We start from the raw sequence: 25,645 nt of genomic DNA, 5'->3' as shown, positions 1-25,645 counted from the left end.
CAGCTCTGTTTGTTCAGTCTAATTTGTGCATGCAAGAGAGAAAAACCCTCAGGTTTGTTTCTGAATTTAACAGTATCTTTTTTTGTATTGTATTTATCATTTCCATGTTTTAATCAACAGCAACTGTCCTCACGCTATCTTCAATTGTTCTCTTTCTCTCTCTTTTCTGTCTCTCTGCCCCCGCCCCTCGGTCTCTTTCTCATTGCTTTCGGTGTCACCGTCAATGTTAAAATCTAATCCTATTTGCAATACTTATGTAACTGTACCTCCCTTTCACCATTGTTGTCACAGTGCGTTTAACATTGTCTCAAGTGATCAGACCTAACAAAGCTAATAGAGTGCTGACAGTTAGTTCTATATGCAAATTGCCAAATGCACTTTTCCACTTTAGCATGTAGCTAAATTAGTAGTTGCTCTGGCTGCCCCAATTGTGGGCTATCCATCAATTTTTCAAAAATATTCCAAGATGCGAGTAACCAATTCCTGTAAGTTATTTCATAGGAAAACACCAGTCCTCTCTCTAAATATATATATATATATATATATATATATATATTAGCATACTGTAAGAGAAACCATGCTTACTTTCCTTTTGTATTGAACTTGTATGTCTGTCATTGATTTATGTGGAAAGAAGAAGAAAATTACCATGGTCAGGATGTATGAAATTGAGTTGGAGTGTGATGCATTGTTTGTTTAGGGCTCGCAGTAATGAGGTTCAGTCAGTATCAACTCTGAGGAGTAGACATACCATCTATCATGAATAGACTCCCAGAGGTGATAGTCTTCTTTCCCAGAGATGGATGGGATACTTGATATGCTGGATAACTAGGTTACCTTTTTTTTTTTTTTTTTTTCTGTAACTGCTGTTCTATATCATTGAGCGTGGATATATGAGATGATCTGATCAATAGGAAAAGTGTTTAAGAGTTTAAGCTACACATATTCAGTTCACCTCGATTGGTTAATGCAGAAGATAGTGGTCTGAAATTCCCACTGTCTCAAAATACTCTGCATCTTCTCTGCCTATGCTATGTGCATATTCATCGTCTCGGAATCATGGCACATAGTAAGGGGGAAGTCCCTACATCCAGATCCATGATGATTATGTGAGATACTTAACACAGGAAAGACCCCCCACCCTCCCCCCAACACCTGCTCCATCAACTGCCGCACACACAACTTTTGTATTTCAACATTTAATTTGATCAAAGTCTGCGAAGTGTTTACTATTTTATATATTTAAGTGATTATAATTAATTTTAAAGCTTTCCACCTTCAGAGCTAATAGAGTAATAGAATGGATTAGAGGTAGTGCTCCCTGTGCTACCCTTGCTGCAGAGAACAGAGGAGTGGGGAAAGAGGATGGGGAGGGAAGAAATGAAAGAAGATAGAGAAGAAAGTACAACGGAGATGGAGAAAGTGAGGAAAGAAAGGAAGAGAGCGGGAGAGGGATAAAGTGGAGGGTGTCTGATGTTGCCTTGCTGCCGGTGTGTTGTAGGCTTGTATAATATAATTACTCCCATGTCTCTGAGCCGATGTCATTCTGCGATAGTGCGAGGATGACAGTATCTCTGTTTCTGTGAGGCAGTGGAGATGATAGCTGCCCTGATAAGGATCTGAGTACATGTTCCTCTGCTCTAGAGGGAGCAGAAGCAGTTATTGACCCACGAATGAGAGAGTGAAGACTGCGGCCGTATCATTCTCTCTCTCTCACTCTCTGATGTGTGAGAACACAAACACCCTCTTTTTTTTATTTGTTTGAGCTTTAGGTCTTTAACCTACTTGCATCTTGTGATACTCGCTTCCTTCATTCCTTCCTACTCTCTGCACTTCATCTCTTCCCGACCACTCTGCCTAACCCCCCACTCCCAGCCCCCCGGTAGGACTGCAGAGTCCATCCAAGCAGATAGAGTGGGCAGCCTTTTGCGCCTGCAGTGGTTTCGGTGGTGACCAGGCTACGGATGGCATGAAGGGAAATGAGACCTGACTGGGCGTGCGGTGGTCAGTGAGGGGTCAGCTGAGTAATGTGTCTGGTTTCGGATTAGAGACTTGGGAGAAAGAGCGAGAAAAAGGGCCCCCTCCTTTGATTCAACATGCATAGGTTCTGGATAAGTTTTGAGTCAGTGAACTCTTCATCTACAAAGCACTCAGTGAATCATCATCATCAACAGCGTCGCCATCTCCCTCTTTCTTATTCATCCTGTCTGTTTGTCTGTTTACACCTCTGGCTTCTCTTTTAAAAGATTTTTTTAAATGTCCTTAAACAATAAGTTGTCTGTTGAATGTTTGTTTACATCCGTTTAATATCTAACAAGTGTGATAAAGAAAACGTGTCATTTTGCACAGAAATTGAGGAAATCTATCCTACAGTAAACTGCAGCATTTTCCATTGTACAGTAATCATTTCACAAATACACAGCTGTTAATCCTGTAAAATACAATGGGATAAGGCCACTGTAGCACAGACAGGCTACACCAGATGCACAACAGTACTGTACTGTATAGCAAAAAAAACATAAGCATAGTCAAATTGGCCAGCAGAGCTTAGACATGACAAAATGTTTTGCATTTATTTATTACATTATAAATGCATTTAAAAAAGTGTGGCAATGAGAGGAATACGAGAGCGATCTTATGTGAAGGAAATTATTTTTAATACATTACCTGTTTACAGGCCTTTACGCACCGGCAGCGTGACAAATTAACGAGACAAAAATGTGAAATACTCGCCTGCAAATATTCTACGTCAAGGGCTTTTATTGTGAAAGGTTAGATCGGATATGCTATGCGCTGAATTTGTCAATGTTGAAAGAAGTAATAAAGTTTGCCGTCTTGGAATGGACTACGGAGGTTTCACAATCATTATAAATATAGGCGCAACTCGAGCAGTTCCACACAATGTGTCTACTACTAAATAAATCTGAAAGATCCTCCTTGTTCCGAAGAACATTGTGTTGCTTTTTCGCCGTGTAATATTTGCATTCTGTGTGAAAGTATTCGTGACAAAAACAACAGTTTGAGAAATGTATTAAAGTGCAAATGAGTCACACGAAGAAGAAGAAGAAGAAAAAACACCCCCCGTGTGTGTGTGTAAAGGGCGTAAGTGTTTGAACACTGTTGGAGTTTTTCAACATAAGTGTTTGTAAGGCAGGAAACGTGGAGGAGTGATGCAGCTGTAGTGCAGACCAACGCGTTAGAGATGCCAATGAAAGAGCTTAGTTCTCCACAGTCCATTCTGATTGACTATAAATGCCTCTCCCATTTCCCAGGGGAACGGCACAAGAAAAAAATATATATAAATTGAAATAAATAAATAAAGTGGAGATCAAGAATACAAAAGCCCAAGTTAAAAAATAAATCTAATCAGAATTGAGTTCAGTCACCCTGGAGAAGCCTCATTCTCAGCCACCATAATGAGGCAGCAGCTATCGCCTTTACTGTAGATACACACACACACACACACACACACAAATGCACAAGAGCTCACTGCACATATAAAGAGCAACATTCTTCCAAATCATCTTTCATCTCTTTGATCATTTTGAATCATTGTCAGGGTGTGAATGTGGGTAGTTGAAATAATATGCAAAATTGCACATGGGAAAAGTTTCATTTATATAGCATAACATATAATTGGTTAGTTTAGAATTTGCAATAAGAGAAATATTCACTTGGAAGGTATACAAATATAATTGTCCAGACGTGTACAGTAGCGCCAAGAATACGGTCATAACGCGCCTCGTGATGGACTAATTTGTTCTGGGAAATGTCACAGGAGAAAAAAACAAGATGGAGGGTGGAATCTTTCAGCCTTTACAGCCTGATAACCCCAACCACAGGGGAGGCAGGAGACGATAGGTTTCAGTGGCAGCCATTTTGCAGAAGATGAAAATATATGATTGTCAATTGATCATCCGATCGATAAGGAGCCTCTACTTAAATTTCACACGTCTGTTTTGGGAGAAAGAAAAAAGAAAACTCCATCCTTGAGCTCTTCTACGTGGGTGGTTTGATTGACAGTGTTCTAATTATTCTTGGCTTTAAAAAAAATCATTACATAACTACTTTAATATCATGTGTGTTGGATTAATAATGAAAATAAACATTTACAAAAAATGAATGACTGCCCTGTGTAACAATAGGATTCAATAAGAACCAACCATGTCATAACTATTCTTTTTTTGCAATTGACAATTGCTCACCTGCAGCAGAGTGGCAAGATAAAGAAAGCTGCCCCCTAATCCACTCTAATAGGATTGTGTGGGATTTCACCTTCCTCATTGCTCCTTCCATCTCTTAGTGCCTCAGGCCTGCTGGCATGGGCTGATAAAAACATGCCTGCCTAACACCTAAAGTGCAAGCTAATATTAGCATATATTTCGCAACATAGTGTAGAAATACAACGCATACCCACGCACATTTTCTTTATATATATTTATTTGTTGGTTGATACATGGCATCGGAGTGAGATAGAGGACTGCACAGCTCTCATGGTGCTCCTACATTGCCTGTTGATAAGGGGGAGGCAGAGCTGTGTGTATATATATCGCGATGGCAGAAGTTGTGCTGCACAACAAAACTCCCTCATACACCTCGATATATCAGCACACGTACAATATTTATTTCTGCAGATTTTCTCCATATTCATTGCTTTGTAGCATTTGTATAAGATATGCAGCTAATTAAATGATATCTCACCACTTGGTAGAGGCTTACTTACAAAGTGAGGCTACTCAGCAATAGGCAAAGCAGATGTTTAATCCTGCAATTAAGGCCATGGCGCACTTCTTGTCTCCTGGGTTTGGCTTACAAAAGTAGTAAACATTAAAAATGAAGCGGTCATGCAGGGACGACATGAAAATTAGATGCATTAGCATGAGGGATAGGCATGTTTTCTGGTATTGCATAAAACATATAGAACACATTTTTATCCATTATTATAGGCGATCTTATCCCACATGCCGATTTATGTAAAACGAAGACCATACATATTGCGCAGTGATGTATGGACCAAACTGAGTGTGTTAAAGTGTCTGCTCGGCAAGTGTTTGAAGCGTTGTTTATGCTCCGCTTTTGAGCTACCTACTGCACATGTACATCGCCTCGAGCTAAACTGTGATTTGTTACAAAAGAGGTAGAGATACAGACGTATTGAATCATTTCAACAAACGCTCTCCTGCGGACAAGCATTTTGTAATTATGTAGCCCTAATATTAACTGCTATATCATTTGCGTTTATGAATAGTGCTAATGTAGGAGTCTGCTCAGTAAAGCACAGGGGCTTTGTCTGATCCGGCAGCTTCTTCGTGAGAGCAGTATTTGTGCTGATCTGGGGTGGGCTGCATATGGTGATGGGCAGCCAGAGTTGTCTCTAGTCTCAGATCAGAGCTCTGGCCCTGGACTCATTTTTCTGCCTCACTTCCTCTGTGTAATTATCCCCCACACTTGTCTTTTACAGTAATTAGAACTGCAGTCATACTCCACATCTGTTGGCTCCATAATAGAGAGGACAACAGCTTCTAGAGACCATTTGGAGGCTGTGATGTTTGGTACATGTGAGGGCACAGCCACACTGAAACGAAATAATGCTCTGATGTCTAATGGCACGCGATCAGTCAAAGAAGCTTTTAACTGTGAATGAAAGAGCAGGCAATCGACTGATGCTTGATTTTATTTAAGTCTAACTTTGATATGTGTATTCGCTGGCATGCAAATTAAACACTGGATGCTGAAAAATCTAATCAACAAATTGCTGGCAAACAAAATGGCTGACCTGAATTGAGAGAAAGGGAGCATTGAGTCTGAGGAGCAAATGAGGCAAGTGATGATGAGAGAGTAAATTAGAAGCTGTCGATACTGTGAGACACCTCTATCACAGCCAAGGCTGTTGGCTGGGGAGGCAGATATGCAGCTGGTCAGGGTAACAAAGGGCCCGTTTGGTGTATTGCTGCATTAAGACACTGGGTCTTGTCAGCTCTGCCTGGATGGGCCATTCTGCTCCACAAGGCAGGGGCTCATGTATCACTTAGGGCTTAGGGGAAGTAAGCATGGCAGAGGAGGGGGTTAGAAGGGTGTGAGTGACACTGGTCAACTGAGCATCCATGGCATTATGTTACTAGCCCAGGGGTCACAACTTTACCTCAAGCATGAGTTGATGGTCCCCTGCCATGAAGAGCGAGGGTGGCTGGAATGGCTGCCCCGGGGGCCCCCTGATGATGAGGTGAAGGCTTATCTCTTCAGAGCAGTGAGAGGACAAAAAATGGCGAAGAACGGCCACAGTGTGATGCAGGGACATATTTCTTGATTCACAATCCCTGTCGAGCAGCAGATTGTATCAGTGTAGGGCTGCTTAAAGTATCATTTTGGAGTCTATCGTAGTACAATAAAATAAAAAAATATATATACCGCCAAAGAGATACTTCCTCTTAGTGGCATTAACGGTCGTTGCAGTTATACCGAGTTCAGTCGCTCATCCGATTCTATGACCTCATTAGGAATTTTAGCTCTTTTGCCACTTCAGACATTTTTATCAAAGCGTTGATAGATGTTGCCACAAATGTTTTGGTAGGGTGCCAAGTTTTGATAGAATCCGAAGGCTGACAGATTTTTGCACATCCAAACCACAACTAACTACAGTATATACTATAGGAAAAAAGGTTTGAGCCATATATATTATCTGGTGAGGCGTTTAATCTCTACAGAAAGACCAGTGAACTACAGCAAGCAAAAGGCCAAGCTGTCAACATCTCTGCATCTAATGCTTCAGTAGGGTCACGATCTTTAGATAACAGCTATCAAAATACTAAAGGGGCAACATTTTTGGTACGTTTTTAAAAAGTGTGCCATATAGTATGATAAAAACATGTGCAGTGGAATAGCTGAGATTCTTAATCGGGTCACATAATTTGGTGTAACATTCGTAATAAATGACATGCATGACGCTACAAGGACATACCCACTTCATTTGGCTAATTTAGACTGCTGAAGCCTCATGAGCGTACAAGCTCTTCAATATATTATAATATTAATAAAAGTAACTTAACACCAGATTGAAATGCCGTTTCTTTTGCTTTGTCTGGTTAAAAGTTTCAAGCCTGTTGCACCTGTAATCACACCCAACAGTGATGTCATGGAGTCCACCTCCACCATCAACTCTACAAGGTGGGATATCCAACCACTGGCCGTCAGCAAAGAGGAGATTTTCAAGGAGTTTTCAATCGAAAACCTGTCCTTTAAATATACAATAAAGGTTGATAAAGTATAATATGTGTTTGTGCTATTGCTCCCTGCAGTATAAAAAACACAAAACTACTTTCTAATCAACATTTCTTTCTATCGCAAATCTTTATCCCTCTGTTTTCCTCCCTCTCTCTTCCTCTCGTTCTCCCCTTCCTCCCTCTTTGATGTGGTCATTTTGTACTGTACCAGCCTTGAGGTCTGACTTAAGTGCTCCTATGTTTTCTCTCTTTCTGCGTTTTTATTAGGTTTTGTTTCTCCTGTAATTTCGAGCCGGCATCTTATACCCTCTAATAAGAATGACCAATCATGGGGGCAAGCTGCAATGCCCCACTTTTAGTCTCTACTTAATTTAATTACATCAAATTAGCAAAGCAGGGAGAGAGAGGATTAATCCTTTGCAGCTTATGAAGGCAGGTTGGACACTGTCTGCTGTCCTATGCAGAAATGCTGCTTTGGGATCGTCTTCATTAGAAGGAGCTTAAGGCTCATAGGTCACTGGATATTGTTAAAACAATACTGTGGAAATACTCTAATTAGAGTATGTGCCTAGTCTACCCTAAAGACGAAGTGTAACTCTCTGGGGACTTTAAATTCTTCCTTTTTTTGTATGTAGCTTTGTCTTTCATTCATGTTTTCTTTAGTACCACTTGTCATTCACATATATTATTATATATATATATAATAGCTCATTACATTTGCCATCATTGAAATACATTAAAACACGTGCCGTATCATCATAGGTGTATATAATATCTCAATCCCACACAGCAGATTAAACACTGTCGGCCGGTGGTGAAGATTAAGTCTCTGGGCAATGAACTGTAAAAGTTTATATCGACTGCGCTGTATATGTGCCAATATGCCCAGACTTATTAAGCCAACACAAAGTAAGCAGGCAGACTGCGCTCCTGGTTGATTTAGCACCTCTGTCCACTCTGCTTTCTGCTGACGGTAAAGAGAATAGCTCAACTCCAGCCTTCTGATAAAGACTGAAGAGGGGATTTATCACCTAAAAACAGAAAAAAGAAATAAAGAGAGAATTGTGGCGGAGTGTGCAGTATACAGTATTTCATGTTGTGGGTTAGTTTGATGACCGAACTGCAGCAGTTCTAGACTAGCTGGCAAAATTGCTCAATTTCCACTCCATGCTCACACATTAAATGTTGTGGTTGTGCATTTTAGCAAGATTACAATGATGTATAAATGGATGAGATACTCGCACAATTCAGTAATCCTGTGTTTTTATCTTTTTGAGGGAATCCTGGCTCCTCACGTATAATTTAAGCGGCTGCATCATTTGAGTAGTATGTTGTACCAGCCTGTGATGAAACCTTTGCTCATGCCTGCTGGTTCTGTTCTAACTGCCTATCCCATTATAAGGGAGGGAGTTGTTTGTGCTGAGAGAGGATTAAGACGAGTCAACAATCCATAGACTTTTTAGTCTCCCAAAGGGCTTCTCACACACCACTGAAGATGGAGAATGGCTTTTTCCAGGAGCAAAGCTTGAGAGCGAAGTTTAAATTGTTGAAAGGACCTCGCTATACTGCAATGGAACAATGAACAGATACAGGAATAGAGATTGGGTGGGGGGTGGGGGGTGGCCACAGGGATCTAGCTGTATCCACTATACCTCACTTTCCAGTTCTCATTGTCCAGCTGAATACCCACGGGGTGGACAACCAGAGGCTGTGCTTTAACCGCAGACTCCAAACAACTAGAAGAATAATTGCTCTCAACTCGTATTTTAAGAGGTGCTATGATTCGATGTTGTTAATTATTCCAACACAGAGAGGCTAACAGTCAAAGGTGACAGGCAACATGTCACACCTCACATGTCAAAGCACAGCTACAAAAATGTCATCTGACAGGGGCGGGGGGGGGGATTAGTTTTTAGAAATTTCCATGACACACTATTATTGCTTCAATCACGATAGTTATAAGAAAACCATTTAAAAATAATAATAATAATAATAATAACAATAAAAAAGGCATTTCTTTCTTTTTAGAAATTATAATGACTCTTTTTTTAATGACTTATTTGAGAAAGACAAAAGCAATATCCTCCAATTAACAATTTGCGAGAGTCAATAGATTTTTGGAGAAGTACTGTAACCACATTCTCCATTTACAATGCCTCCTAATCCCACATACAACAGTCCCCTTCACACTATCAAAACCTTTTCTAAAACCAACCTAAACCCACCATGCCTGCAGAAGTCAATTCAGGACAACAATTCGACTGAAAATGGTGTCGCAGACAAAGGTTAAACAAAAGCTATAACATGCCTACATTACTAGAATGTGAGGACAATTAGCATTAGTTACAAGCTTGAGACTACACTACATCTAACATTTCCATCTTTGAGCAAAAAACTGTTCATGACTCACTTAGAAATAATCATTTGTGTTTAAATAATTTACATCTTGGAATGACCTCTTTAACCCAGAAGTCTTATATTTGCTGTTCTAAATACTGGGGGCTCGACTTTTATAAGTCAGTGGACACAGCACATATCCAATGGTGCGGGGAACAGACAATTACTTTTGCCATGACAAGGTGTTAAGTACATGTGTGGCGTTGTTGGCAACTGGGTAGAATATAAGTAAATGTGATTTCTATCACCAGTCAAAGCAGTGCGCTTTGTTAACTCTGATGTACAGTAGAGAGCAGTACAGAAGGGATCTACCACAATAAAAGCTCTTTCAACAGAACACTTGCGTCCTTGTGCAAAAGGTGTAGAATTGCCAGGAGCGACTATATCGCTCTTTAAATGTAATTAGCTTCAGAAGAGATAACATATTAGGCTACTGTGCTGCTCTGGTGCTAAGAGCTTTGTTGCCAAATGAAAAAAGATTGTTCCGAAACAGCAGCCAACTACAGGGCAGCTTGCCATGGGAGAGGTGCACCCACCAGCCTGTCCCTGATTCATTGTACAGACACATGTAGATATACTTGGAATGAAAAAAAGCAAGCTATTTTTTTCTGCTTTAGGGAATTGCATTAAAGTCAAATTGGCCTACATATCCACAAAAGTACTTTGTAAGCTTATGAGTCGGATCCGTACATGAACACATGACATGGTTAAGGCATGAAAGTAGCACAGAAACACAACTGCAGTGCACCACTCACCTTTGAACCTGGACTTGGAAGGTTGGCAGGACAAGCAAAAATCCCAGGTGATTCTTAATGCCACTGCTCCTCTCCCCCCTACCCTGGAGCAGTTAAGTTCCCAGCATGTTGCCATAACACCAAACTGGCACAGACAAGAAAAACCCTGACAGAAATGTCACCTCGCCAACACAAAGCCCCACCGTGCAGTGACAGGAAAATACAATCCTCACCGTCTATTCTAGGAAACATTCTTTGGTGTACAGAAGAGATGTTTTACATGTATAGCAGGCAGCAAGAGCGAACAAATCAGAATCAGAAATGGTTACAGTATTGGGGGAACAGTCACTCCTGGTACTGAACAGACAAAGAAAAGATCAATACAGCGATTCCAAATCAATCAACAGTTCCAAAAAGTATGTTCTCATTTGATTTAACTGCATAACACCTTTTAGATATCACCACAATCATACTAAGAATAATTTCAATTATTATTAGCAAAATAACTCCATATTTAACAACTTTATTTACAATAAATACAGAACTTAAAAAGTTAGAAGTGACTGTACAAGCTCCACAATCACTAACAAAACACATGTGAAAAGATTCTTGACATGAAAGCTGAAAGCGGCGATCCCTTTGTCCTGCAATTCTGTTCTGCAATTGTTGAAGTTACTACAAGACAGGAAAAAAAATATCATTTTAGTTCAGACACGTAATCCATTGACATTTGAATAATCAAATCATGTTGTTTTCCTTCTTCCATTATTGCTGGGTCATGTCACAAGACGTTTGAATAATATTTGATACATTTTGTCTGGCCAAGAAGCCTGAGGAGGAATGATACTGTGGTTGAAACAAAAATCCCTCCATTATAAAGAGAGACATATATGACTGTAATGGCATCATTATTTTTGGATCATGGGGTGTGATGTGCCATTTGATTATACATCTCAACGGTGCCCCGATTCCACTTTCTCTTTACTTGGCAGCTTTGTAATCGCTGCCAAGTTAGAACATGCTACTGACCAGATGCGAGTTTGAATGGTTTTGCTTATAACCCCACATTCTATGTACCACCTCATCACTTCAGCTACTAGACCATTTAATAGTCCCAAAAGATAAAATATAGTGAGAAAGGTAGATCAGGGGGAAGAAAAAAATTGATTACGTTGAGTCACGGCACTAAATCTTCAGAAACATTGATCGGCGCTCCTTTACCACATACCAATAGTGTTTTATTGGACAATGGTGTCCTTATAAATTGTGCTAAAGATTTTTCTGGAAACTGAAATTGTAATCCAATAGACATCATTAAGCTTCTTTTAATTGTACTCCTCCCAGGGGGGAGGGGGGGGCGGCACAGACCAAAGATAAACCAGATTGAAGTTATCCATAGCCTGGTCCTTTTTAAATGGTTTGGGGACGAACAACCTGCATCCATTTATGTAAATTGTCCACTAATTATTTTTGTCCCAGTCACAAACAAGTTTCGGTGCATCACATGTCGTACAGATGTAAGATCTGTGATGCACTTCAACGTGTCCTCATTAAGCTCGTTTCCATTACAAAGACATACCGTATAAGTTCAAAGTAAACCTGGAAAACAATATGTTTATATCTATGTGTAAAACCTATAGACATAAAAAACATATGTATATAATGTAAATAGACAAGAGACAATCGGGAAAAGAGGTTATCTTACTTTGAAACTCTGTTCCAGACATGCATGGAAAGGATACAAAAAATGATCTGAAAAAGCTTTTCTTTATGCAACATCTCGGGTAATCTATTTTTGCTCACCAGTCATTACGGGAATCCTTGGCAGTAAAACGAGAGAAATGCAAGTGCTCGGTGCTGACAGAAAACAGATCCATAATGTCATTTCTGCTTTTCATATTTCCATCAAATCTATGTAATTATGATTGGATTCCTCCCCAGTTTCTCGGCAGAGGTGGTAATATGAGGCTCGTTGTGATGGCCGTGTTGGAGGTCAGAGGAAAGGCGGTCTGCAGGCCTGACCTCAGCTGAGCAGTATAGGCCTACAGGCTGCCTGGTTTGTGTATCCTAACCATCCCATAGCTGCTACACTAGGGCACAGAGCCAGTACACTTTCCATCGCTCACACCTATCCGCCTCTTCAAGTGTCACTGCTCAGTTTATTTAACATAACACCGCTTGGAGGCCTGTTTGCTATATGCTCCTGCTTCATTCCAGCAGAAATGGACATTGAGAAGTCAGTGCCAAGAGGGCTCTAAAACACAGGCCATGTTTGCTTTCCTCCTGTCGACTACCCCACACACCTTTTTGGCCGAATGCAGGGAGGGGATGGTGCTACATTTTTAATGAAAGCAGTGTTTGATCTGCCAATGTTTATCTTCTTTGATGTTAACTGACACAGCAGAGAGGAGCCAGCTTCTCAATGTAGTCTTACATGAGGACAGATTAATTCATTATCCTTTAACAGGGGAGACTTGTGGTTGAGGAAAAAGGTTGTAAAAGTGTTGAGTAAGGTTGTACAAGTGTTGAGTAAGGTTGTACAAGTGTTGAGTAAGGTTGTACAAGTGTTGAGTAAGGCCTATCAAATGGGGCTGCACAATATTGGAAAAGATTGACATGCATATATTGCCAAATTAACAATTCAGGAGATTTTTACCCTATATTTTGTAAATTTTGAAGTTAAATGTAGCATCAATCTGGTGCGTTTTGAAAGCACAATACATAGGCTAGAATTTAATCATAAACTGATTGGTTGTATAGATATGAATGGTGATGACAGCAGAAAGTCACACCCACATGTGAACCCATGGTAAATTAGGCAAGGTCTGTGTTTCAAGAAGGGTCAGGTGGGTTGCCAAAATCACACCTTGATCTTGTCCTTTCCATTTCATTTTATTATACAGTGGGTAAATAGGGAATAAGCTAAAACTCAAATTAAAGAGACAACAAACAGCCCAGTATTTCCAGGACACTACTGTATCTAATGACTACAACAGATCCATATCGTGCTCAGTGTCCCAGTAGAGCAACAATAACAAATATGGAGCCAGTGCATGATAACTCCCACCACTGGAGTTACACAGGCACGTGTCTGCTGATTTCATGCCACTGCACAACTGTGTAGGTGTGCATTAGCCATGTATCTTAATCCTTAACAGCCCCTCAAGGAGTCTTTCACTAGTCCTACATGCTTGTATGGATTTTAGAACGCTTTACCATATATTGGCAACCTTATTTTCTTCTCTGTACCATTTATATAATCTACACGTCACAGAGTTGTTGGTTTAGTTGACCTTTGGTGCCTTGACATGAGGGTCTTGCTGTTTATACATTTAGCTTTAGGGTGTCACTAGCACGATACCAGTCCACTGAAATGAGCAATCTTTATATTATAGTGAGGGTTTTTTTGGAGGTCACCAACAGTAAATAAGCTGTCAGTGGGATAAAGTGGGTGTCAAATCATATGAATAGACAGAGGGGGAAATGGACGCTTAAGGGCCCAGTGAGTTTCAACACTGACATGGTTTAAAAGAGCTTAATTATAATAAGCTAGAGCATGGAGCAAATGTTTGGTGGCTTGGGGGGAAACTCGAAGACAGTGACAACAGTCCAGTGCGAGTTACATGAATTGGATATTGCTCTGTGAAGGGGCCAACATCAGATATGCATTAGTGGAACAAGGGAGGCTTTTCAGCGGTAGTCGGCAGACTTCATGAAAAAGAAATGATGCCTGACTCGCAAATATATTACACATAATGTATTTTCCTTTTGCAGAAGTCATCAAGCTTCGTAACGCTTTATCCATTAGGCGAACAAGAATGCTTACAGTGTTATTTCATTACGTCTTACAAACGAGTTATGCTTTATGAAAACAATAAATCCCGCCATAGATCTGTATGTCCCAACATCATTTGTTAATCACATTATCGTTAATTAATGATGCAATTCTTTTTAGCTAATGGTTGACAGTGTGTATTGACTCAAATGAGGGAATGAAATTGGAAAAGGAACTTGAGAGAAGAGTGACAGACTTTAATCACTGCACTGCGAAGAAATAGTTTTCCTCTGACGGGAGGAAAACAGAAATATATAAATATATGTAAAATATATCGATAGTTTTATATCCTCGTGAACTGGTTTACAAGGAAATATTGGAATTACAGTCAGAATGATTTATAATCTATTGTTCAGGCTCAGGCTGTTTAACTCCCTCCCTCTATGAATATTAACACACTCTCGCTCTCTCGCTCGCTCTTTCGGTTTCTCCTTCTCACTCACACATGTAAATGCATAACACACTAGCAGAGCTCCTTGTCTAATTTTTCATGAAGATAGCTGCTTTTATGCTAATCTGACAGCTGCATTTATTTTCAGCCTTTCTCACAGGCATTTATTTCCCAATCACATACTCATTCATTCCCAATTGCACACACACACACACACACACATGTACACATTTTCTTCCCTGAGCATACTTTTCTATGTCCTGGCAGAAATTAATTGAAACACGTTCCTAATGAAAGTTTCTAATTGGGAAGTAAATAGGCACTTATTTGACTGACACAACTCCCACAGCTCTGAAATGGTGAAGCGCTGGATGGTTGGCAAGCATCAAAACCTGAGACTGTGGCTTTGTACATGAATCAGTCCAACTTTTAATAGACCACTTCCTTCATTAGCCGAGACAGACATATTTCCAACCATCAATTTGACGAGGTCACTGTCATAAAGCCACAAGGCTCTTTTTGACTGAATAGCTTCGTAATTAGGACCACTCTTCCATCTACCGGGTCATGTTCAAACCTTTCATATGGCTGCTAAATACAACAAGCTAATGCAGAGACACAGGAAATAGCTGGTTTAGAGGTCACAAAGAGGGCATAATTGTAGCAGTCAGTCAATAATTCTGTCGGATGCGTCTGCCTTTGAGGTTGCTAATGAAGCGCGAGAGACGGGGAGGTGCCCATTTTGCATGCTGGTTACCTGGGCACCGGGGACACGACTGCAAATTCTCCAGCATTCGCTTGTATCTCTTCCCTCTAGAGGTGAAGCAGGCAGTGGCAGTAAAAGTGAGTAATTGTGCAGCATTATGTGGAAAGTGGCACCAGTACCTGCCTCCCTCATTTTCACAGAATTTTCCCCGTCTCATGAATTGACATGAGTGTACTTAAACCCTCAGACGGCGCTGAGAGCTGTTCAAGAGTGATATGTTGCTTAATGCTTTGCAAAGTCATTACTCAGCACAATGAAACACTTCAGACTGACGGTGCTCTGTACACATGGCATTGATGCCGTCTTTGCTGTGTTAATAATATTTTTTTTGTTGACAGTTGGAGGTTCACGGCTGATACTCGGTTGCAAAGGGGAATACATATTAACGTCTTATATTTGTCTCCTCGCCTTTTGCTTTTTTCTCTCTAGCGGGGACAACGTACATATTTGGGCGAGATGGTGGACTGATCACATACACGTGGCCGCCAAATGACCGTCCCAGCACGAGGGCAGACCGGCTAGCCATTGGCTTCAGCACGCACCTGAAGGATGCTGTCCTGGTGAGGGTGGATAGCTCCTCTGGTCTCGGAGACTTCCTGAAACTCCACATCGTAAGTCAAGAACCTTTTTATTAGCATTTAAGTGCAGTGTACCACATTACACACAGCACACTGTACATGCAGTGTATTAGGATAAAGCTCCTACAACACATTTTCCAATCATTTTCTTACATTGAGGGATTCTACTCTATTTCCCACCAAAGTTAGAACAGTTTTTGCAAGTTTCCCATTGATTTGAACTCAGCAACTGCCAAATTCTGATTGATAAGTGATCTTTTTTCCTACTGAGCTCCGCCTCCCGTTCAAATCAATGGGAAAAGCGAGAAAATTGAAATGTGAAATAACCAAAAGTGTTCTGACTTTGGCAGGAAATGTGTAAGAACTCTTACACTTATTCTCAATCAGAATCGGATGACAGTTGGTTAGTTGTTTTGTTACTCACATTTGCTCAAACCACACCCACAGAGTCCTTTTTTTTTTGTTTTAATACCTCAGGATGTTTTTGTAACTTTGGTCACTTATTTAGTCATGAATAATAAAAATGATATAGCAATTATTGAGAATGAAGTTTTCAGGGCTTTACTGTGTTGAACTCTATAACCACAAAAGCATGAGAAAGTGTCTGTGTGTGTGTGTGTGTGTGTGTGTGTGTGTGTGTGTGTGTGTGTGTGTGTGTGTGTGTGCGATAAGAAGAGCCCATGCTTGCTCACCTCCTCTAGTGTGTGTGTGTGTGTGTGTGTGTGTGTGTGTGTGTGTGTGTGTGTGTGTGTGTGTGTGTGTGTGTGACATGGTGCAGTAATAAGGGTTGGTTCCATACAGTGCATCTCCAACCTGGACATCATTTTTCTGACTACCACATGACCTTCCTCCCGCTAGCACCACTTACTGACAACAACACTCATTAGTGCGGGAAGGGGGGTGCTGTAGGGACTGTGGTCCCCCCTGCTGGCCAGAGTGAAATTAAATTAGTAGAAAGCGTGAGGCTGGATGTTTTCTCCACATTCACAACCGAATTTACACTGCTTTATAAGCTGCCCAACGGCTTTTTGCCTGTAAATGTTTTATTATTTTCTTCGTGCCTTGAAATGTCCTTTTATGCACACAGAGTAGCAACTTAACGCACTATCGACTTGTGGAGGCATGGCGATAAAATCAAATGCTCTGCAAAGAGAATGTACTGAACCTGAGACGGGACTGACATCTGTCTGAAACATGACGGATCAATATTAACATGTTAAATAAAACAACAGCTGGTAATCAGTAGAGCTGCAGCGATAAATCGACATCGATTAGTCGTTTGGCTGGAAATGAATCTGCAAAATTATTATAAAATGTGTTTCGATAATCAAAACATTTCAGGAAAGGCTGTTTTCTGCATCTCAAATATGCAGATCTTTTTCTTTTCTGTTTTATTTCATATTAAGTTGAATGTCTTTGGGTTTTTGATGAGAAACTAGGACGGACATTTTTCACTATTTTATAGACCAAACAATTAATCAATGATGAAAATAATCAGCCAGATATAGTAATCAGCCTGTACATGTTGAGCATGTATGTTTACGTTTTTTTTTTACTCTGTAATTTTGCAGGTTAAAATTATTTTGACAGTATTGCTTCATCTGCTATAGTGTTATTCCCACACTAGGTTCAGATTCAAATACAGAAAATGTTAAATGTAATACATCTGACAATTGTTTATCCTAAACATTAATATGCTCTTGCAGACCCTCCTACTGAAAATAAGTTCCAACGCATGACAACACTGATACTGGCCAGGGGCAAACATAAGCATTGCATGCACACATCCACACTCGGGAAAACTGCAGATCAGCAGACACTCACAAACATGAATTGGTCTTGAAGTTCGCCTCAACGCCAGCTGCCCACACACCGATATTCACACATACAGTAGGCACACAGTGACATAAGAAGGCCTGTCCTCAGGACTCAGAGCAGCTGTGATGTTGTTCTTTTGAGACACCTCTGTACTCACACTTCTTGGATTTGCTTTTTTGCCATGTTTTTTCCCCCCATGCCTCAGGGCCAAGTGATTTATTTTGTTGCCCCTAGTTTTAATCCAGGAGTAACCAGCCCATTTAACAGCCTTTTTCAAACACCGCATTCATCAGCAAATGCCAACCAGGGACAAACAAGATGTTCAAAAGAACATAAATTGGAATATGGGTGTAAAAGGACAGATGCGCTCTCTCAGAAGTGCAAATGCTCCTCTAAGATCCTCGTGTGTTCTGCAGATTTCTGGGCTGCTGTCCACCTGCTCCGAACACCTAAACAGGGATAAAACAGGCGAGATTTCCTTTATACACTATTTTCATGCGAGTGATGAAAATGTTCCTCTCCAACGATTTGCATAGACGGTGTGCCTTTTTTTAATGAAATGGCACAACAGGGCTTTGACAGGTAGCTCATCCCAATGCAGTACTGAATTAATATACATAGACATTTGCTCACTTGCTTCTACATCACAAACACTTGCTAACCTATTGCCGAACAATTCCCACACTTGCACTTGTTCAGTCCCTCGTGACCAGAGGTAAAGGTGAAGTCCTCGACAAAATGTGGTTTACAGCTGGTACGTTACATTCTTACTAGAAGACTGTAGCAGGAGAACATCTTGAAAGGTAATTCTGCCGTTACAATAGTTCCCTGTTTATAATAGAGCTAATACAAAAAAAGTTTGCTCTGAAAAAACCAAAGGAAATTCTTAGTGGAAACGTCTCTTAAGAAGACTCCGGCTGTATGGCAGCTTTAAGGTTGACTGTGGACTAGTGATGAATGTAGAACGGTAGAGAGCTGAGCTGCGCAGACAAAAAAAGGTGAGAGGGGAGTCTCACATGGTATAAGAAGGCAGAGAGATCGTGTGGCTTACAGCCGACGCAGTACAGACCTTTTACAGGGGGAATGTTGATAAGGCTTTTTTCTTACAGCAGGGGCAGTGTGTTGTGTGAATCCCCTCTCCTCTCGCATCAGCAGTCACTTTGAATGTTTCTTCTTATTTATTTATTTCTGCACATTAATCTGGGGGCTTTGTGAAATGTTGCATTTCATTAGAAAATGAGAAAAGCGTGAGCCCCATGAACGAGGGCACGAAGGTCACACTTTAGATTTTTGCTTATCTAGTTATTTAAGATGAGCAACAAGGCTGTTAAATACTCAAATAGCACATGATGAAAGTGTATCACAAGATTTTTATTCTCTGCATCGATGCAACACCACATCAAAATATTCAAATGGTTTAAAAAACATAAAGTGGTGGCTGATAAAATTGTCTTTGTGTTTAGAATGTGTCATAATTCAACAAAAGTATAATTAATTGTAACATTTAATTGTCATAAGGGAACTTTTCTAAGCGTTGTGCTGCAGCCAAATGGAAGAATAGCAGAAAATTAAATCACAATAATATTATGAAGTTGTAATACTTATGATAAAAACCCTCTAGATATGCGTTTCACGCTTCTGTCTTCTCCTCATTAATTACACTGGAATGGACGTGTTTTACAGCACTCCATTAAACACAATGAGCTGTGGAAAATCGCCACTTTGATGCATTTCTTATGCAAGAATAGCAGCACTCAGCTAGTCACCTGCAGAATACGTATCTGGTTGAACTGTACCCTTACTGGCTCACACTGTAATGTGAAATAATGTTGCATATAATGACTCTGTGGCCCATTCTTCTATAATATTGTTTTGTATTGGGAGGAAATTGTTTTATTTTCTAAAGTGCAACCAGCAAAAGCATCTTAAAAGTGACAGACTGATGATTGGCCTTATTGAATACGCATAAACCAATTTTTTTGAGTTGTTAGTTTTTTCAGAGATGCACTTTTTTTTCAAACAATATATTCTAAGCCTCATTCCCGATGGTATTCCACTCATTCCTTGCAGTTACCTCAGCTGTGAGCAGAAATGTCTTAGAAGGAGTGTATCTTCAGCTGTATGAGATGGGATTAGACCAGATTTCAGTATTTACCCCCCCTCTTTCTCCATCGTCTACATCCCTCAACCCCCTAATCTCCTGTTCCCATTTCATGATGACAGGAAACCCAGCGAGGCTTGAAGGACGCCATCTCAGCTCACACTCTCAAGAGGGAATTTTCTGAGTAATATGTGAAGACCATGATTTAAATGCACCTCAAAGGAATTGCGATCCTTCCCCCGCCTCTCCTTTCTATCGCAGATAAAGACAATGACTGAAGTCAGTGAACCATCAAATGTACGACAATCACTTTCCTCAGGCTCATTACTGTAGCGCACATAGGAGGAATAGATTCATAATAATGCCTCTGCCGTTTCTCCAATTATGATGATTCTCCACAATCCCTATTACCTTTTTTCGAAGGTGAAGCACATTCATGAGGCTACTTGGACAAGTATCCCATGTGGTTATAAGACTCGTCTGTGCATGATAGTACGACCCGGCAAAGTATCGAAGTAATGTATAGATAATTAATTGCATTGTAGCTGAAAGTCAAATCCAGGGAAATATTCACAGTGACATTATGTAAAACAGGGAATTATGAATGTAATGATGCTTGGTGCTTGCAGCACGGTAATCCGTAGAAGAAGAATTGGAGCAAAGTTTATAGGATATGTGTGTACCTTCTCTGTTAAACATGCTAATACGTTTTATTGTGCAGTGTCTGTATCATTTCAGCACTGAATATTAAAGTAGAGGTGGATTTTTACTTGATGCTGTTTAGGTATTTTATTCCCCCACAATAGAAGTATTATTGTCCTGCACTAACAAGGGCGGGTGTCTGTTATTGGAAATCCATCTGTACATTTTTAGGAAGCCATTTACGCAGTGAAATAGAGGCTTTGCAGTTGTTTTCTTCATTTTTTTGTTGTCAGTGAGCAGAGGTGACGGTGAGTATCTGAAGCTCTCCTCAGTCTCAGTCGGGGCCTCGAGGGGCCCACTGAGCTTGTTTTGTGCTGGTACTCAATCGCTGTGTGGGGGTTGGAGACTATTCCAAGCACTTTCTTCTTTCCCTTCTTCTAATTGCATGCATCCCTTTAAAAAAAGCAAGCAATGAAGGCACTCTGGCTAAGATAGCAACACTGTGAAGTTAATGTATTCCATAGAGCGGAGGGGATGGTGGAGAAATAATGACTTCTCTGGTGGAGCATTGCTCCCCTCGGTCCTCCTTTAGCTGACTACTAGAAAGGGGGTTTTCTTCTGATGGAAGACACCTTTTAATTGCAGTTTCAACTCCTGCTCTCTACCCTATTAATCATGTAAAATGGCTTGAGAAGAGAGACTACCTGGCCAACTGTCTGGGTATTTCCATTTTTAAGCAAGTCGTCTTTTATGTGTTTTCGCAGTTCACCTTGCTGTTGGAGTTATGATTATGCACAATAACATGCTTCATTAAGCTTGATGCTACAGGTGAGGTTGTCACCTGGTAGCGATGCAGCGGGTCTCAGGAGAGAGCCAGAGTCACGCTATCCCCCATACTCCTATTAAAACACCTGTCCAGGGAGGAGATCTTATTCCCATCCTCTGCTCCTGTTAAGGTTTCAGACCCAGTAATTACCTCTCATGCTTGCTTTGCATGCAGACGCAAAACAGACCTGCATGCAACACCCCCAGGATTCACTGCTTCACAGCTTTTCCGTGGTGCTTGCTTGGTCAAGGCACATCAATCTTAAGTTATTAGCACACCTCTCAGGCAACTGACAGATTCCATTGTATTGTTGAAATGCGGTGTATTCAAATATAATGCAAAAGAAATGCAGCTAAAAACATCCTGATGTTGAGTGATTGATTCCATCATCAGTTGATTATTTTTAAAAAGTATTTGTTGGGTGTTACTGTGATTGAACAGTTGTCACCTCACAGTTTGAAAATCTGCCTTTTCTCCGCTTTACTTTATCCGCTGTTGCTATGGTAACATAGAAAGTATAGGGCTGGGATGTTTAGTGTCATGATGAAATGCATTTAAAGAGAGCATGTTATTTTCAATTTAAATATCACATTTCATTGAATTTGCTCAAAACTCAATCACGTGTGTAAAAAAAAAAACAATTGTTTGAGACTAGTGGGAGAAAATAAAAGCCAGACTGACGTAGATCCCGGCTGCGACCTTTTAGCACAATGATACAAAAGATGACAACTAAAGAATTTAAACGGGGGGAAAAAAAGTTAGACTTTGAAAATTACAAAAGTACTGCTGATCCTTTGCAACTTTACAAAGCGTATGTAAGGCCTGACAAATACATCTGAGCTAAAGTACTTTGGTATTAAAGAAACAGTGTCCAAACACAGATTTGTTCCCCATGACATTATTCATCATTGAACTGTCACGCTCTAACGAACAGAGGGTAGGCGTAAACACATCCATCTCACAAGTGATTTGACTTTCCATGGTTTGTGCTGACACAAGTCACTCTTACTTCTGCAGTTTCCCCGGCTCACTGGGACAATAACTTAAGACGGCCTGGAGCTGCCAACGTTCTTCACTTCTGTCAAAAGGTCTAAAAGCAACAGAGCATGTCATTTGAGAGTCATCAGTAGAATACCATAGATGGAGACGCTGAAGACTTTTGTTTTTCTAGTTTTATTCAGTCTTTCGTTTGTGAAGGATTGCAATTAGAATATATTTGCCCCACTTTCCCTACTCCTTTTGTGGGATCAATTAATCAAAGAAGGAATACTAGTAATCATAGCTGCATACATATTAACAAAATTGCTCTAGCCAGCTCCGCCACATTTAAAATGCACAACCAGATGCCATTTCCCTCTTTCGCCGCTTTTCCCTCGTTTCACTGAGTGTCAGTGAAACCAGAAATGCCATTTGCTAGTCTGCATGTTTGGCATTTTGCAGTGCAGTGTGTGGCGAAGCCAGGCTAATGGCACTGCCACACTGAGCTAATAGCTGACCATGGTGATGCGACGGCAGTGAAAGCTGGAGCTTCATTGACCTCTTTGAGTCCTCCGGTGTGGATTTACTCACACAAACATGAATGGTGGGGGGGTGAGGATAATCGTCCGTAACTCCTTCAACATAATCCTGTGCTCCTATGGTTCCCATGTAGCATTTGAGCTGTAAGTGTTTAAGTGGTGATAAATAGTAGTAATAATACGGCACTGGTAAATATAGCATTGATTTTACGTCAGCAGTGACTGATTGTGGCAAAACGCTAGTATGGTAAGAGTGCATGGCCTCCTATCTCTCTTTGTCAGAGACGGGCCGCTACTCGGCTCAGATGATGTACCTGACCTCAAAGAATCAAATCTCATCATCTCCATATTGAGAAGGGACAGCGCTAGAATCACCATTACTCATCTTTCAATTCCAATCATTTCTCAATTTGTTCAAGCGCTTTGCCACTACAAAGCCAAGTAGTCCATGAAGAGGAATGAGAGAGAGAGAGTGTGTCTGTGTGTGTGTGTGTGTGTGAGAGTGAGTGTGAGAGAGAGAGAGAGGAAGATGTGTGTGTATGTGTATTTGAGAGGGCAGGACAATAATGTGTCTTCACTTTTATTAGTGTAACAAATCACAGTGAGTACAGCTTGTCATTCTCAAAGCTGTACATCAATACATTATAGGCTTGCCTCATACAGAGCAATATTGCCATGGCTAACATGGGGTAAATTTGATTTCATCGTCAATGTTACACTCTCAGCCATGTTCCTCTGGGTTACAAGGTTAAGAGAATTGACATTCTATTTGTTATTGCAGCTCAAAGGAGGAATTTAGTTTGTTTAAACTCAGCCTACATTCTAGTTGGACAAGTTCCTGTGAATAAATAGTTTTTTCCATCATTTACATTTTGATTAACATCACATTCAAGAATATTTAATTGTCTCTGGTCTTGAATTAATTGAATGTATTAAAAATCTAATCTCAGTATATCTATGCATACGTGGGTATGTATGTGGAAGAGAGAGAGAGAGTGTGTGTGTGTGTGTGTGTGTGTGTGTGTGTGTGTGTGTGTGTGCGTGTGCGTTTGGGACTGGAATGTCACAGCATGGAGTCACCATAGTTGTTGACTTTTGACACAGCTGCCCCGGCCCTCAGGCTGGGATAAAAATAGTCTCACTCTTTCTCGCTCCATTGCAGTGAGCCGAAGAACAACGTCTCCCAGCTAATGCATATGGAGCACATTTTCTCTGGGATCACTCTGTACAATATTATTTTGCTACTTTATCTCAATGTTTCAATACGTTTTTTTTTTTTTTTCAAGTTTCAACAAATGCGTGCAATATTAAGCATAAACAGGCTTAAGGTTAAGACTTAAGTTGAGCTAAAAGTCAAATGTATTTTTGCCGTGGAATCAGTATCATGGTTTTTATTTTTAATTCTGTATGTTTTTTGGGTCAAAAAAGAAAGAGAGTTTGACTTTAACATCGCAGAAAAGTGTATTCCCTAAAAGAGAGAAAAGAAGCGTTTCCATACGTACATGTTTGTCTGTACGTGCAGATGTTCTACCACACATACATTGTAGCCTATAAGTGTTGCCTGTTGGTGTTTACCGGGGGCGCGCAATGAGCAAAGTCAATTTGGACCAGGCCAAGTCTGAAATGACATATACAATTACTTACACATATCCCCGGCAAAGAAACATCTTCCAGGGTGCTTCTCAGCTAATTATTTCATAATTGTTGTTGGTGCCCTGTTGTTGATGGCTTCCACAGTGCTTTGTGTGGGGCTGCATGAAATATTAAACAGACAGCTCGCCTTGTTCTGGTCAACTTAATTACCTTTTTCACTGCTGCACTCATCTCATCCCCAGCCCCTTGTGCTTTCCATCGAAGCCAGTTTAAAATACACACATAGACGCATGCTGTTTTTAATTATGTGCTGCTGTAGAAACATTTTGTTGTGTGCCACAGTGGGTGAATCGGTGCACGCTGTTGGTGGTTTAGCCCATTTAACTTTAGTCCCTGATTTATTTATATTATTTTCTGTTTCACTTTGTTTTGTTTAATTGAGGAGAGTTTCTTGCCCTGTGTGTTTGCCAGGAACAAGACATTGAAGCTCTACTGTTACAATTTGCCTTGACCAAAAAAGCCACACAGACTCATAAAACATTAAGATTAAATGAGCCGCAGGAAGCTTCAGATTGAGAGGCACGAAATATCGTGTGGACGTACGGAAGTCAGCACAACTGAAACCAATCTTGACCGGGGTTGGTGAGATGGGGAACTATATCCGCTTTTAAAATGTCTCTTGGCTTCTGGGAGAGCAACCACATTGTCAGCAGAAACACTCACCCTCCTCTTGTCCCCTGTTTATGAATAATGGATTTAGTGACCCTCCCTATATCCTCCATTGCTGCCAGTCAAATTCACTCAGGTCCAGCTGAGGAACGCAAATATTTAAACTTTACATTTACACGCTGCAGCACTTGACATTCAAGTTAAATATTGCAAGACTTGTGTGTGTTTTCTTCATCGTTATTGCTCTTAGGGCAGACTGTCTGGCCAGTGTATTGTCTCTCAGCTACAAGAGACTAACATTGCTGCCAAGCAGTATACCAGAGCCTCTGGTCATATATATCTTATTCCACAGCCTCATCAAAGGGATATGTTGTGTGTGCGTGCATGGAAATATGTCTCAGCCTCTCTGCTATAATAATGAAGGCCAGCAGTGCTGCCTGTGCAACAGCAAACCGTCCATGACGTGTCAGCAGCCTACATGTGCAGTTCGCCTCATACAGGGAGATCAAACAGACAGGCACATGTTGTTCCTTTGTCCTCTTCTATCCCCCAGGTAAG

The 25,645-nt window shown here is 40.6% G+C and overlaps 1 protein-coding gene across 6 annotated transcripts in view; it reads left to right on the top strand.

Moving 5' to 3' along the window:
* Positions 1 to 25,645, top strand: part of LOC115019661 (neurexin-1a-like) — a 237,272-nt gene that overhangs the window by 137,506 nt on the left and 74,121 nt on the right. For all 6 annotated transcript variants that reach the window (XM_029449122.1, XM_029449123.1, XM_029449125.1 and 3 more), the window contains one exon: positions 15,773 to 15,954. In XM_029449122.1, coding sequence (XP_029304982.1) covers positions 15,773 to 15,954 — 182 coding nt within the window. The remainder of the gene's footprint in view (positions 1 to 15,772; positions 15,955 to 25,645) is intronic.

Source organism: Cottoperca gobio, chromosome 15 (genome assembly GCF_900634415.1).
Source record: "Cottoperca gobio chromosome 15, fCotGob3.1, whole genome shotgun sequence".
Taxonomy (NCBI): Eukaryota; Metazoa; Chordata; class Actinopteri; order Perciformes; family Bovichtidae; genus Cottoperca; species Cottoperca gobio.
This window is presented reverse-complemented; position numbering and strand designations above follow the sequence as displayed.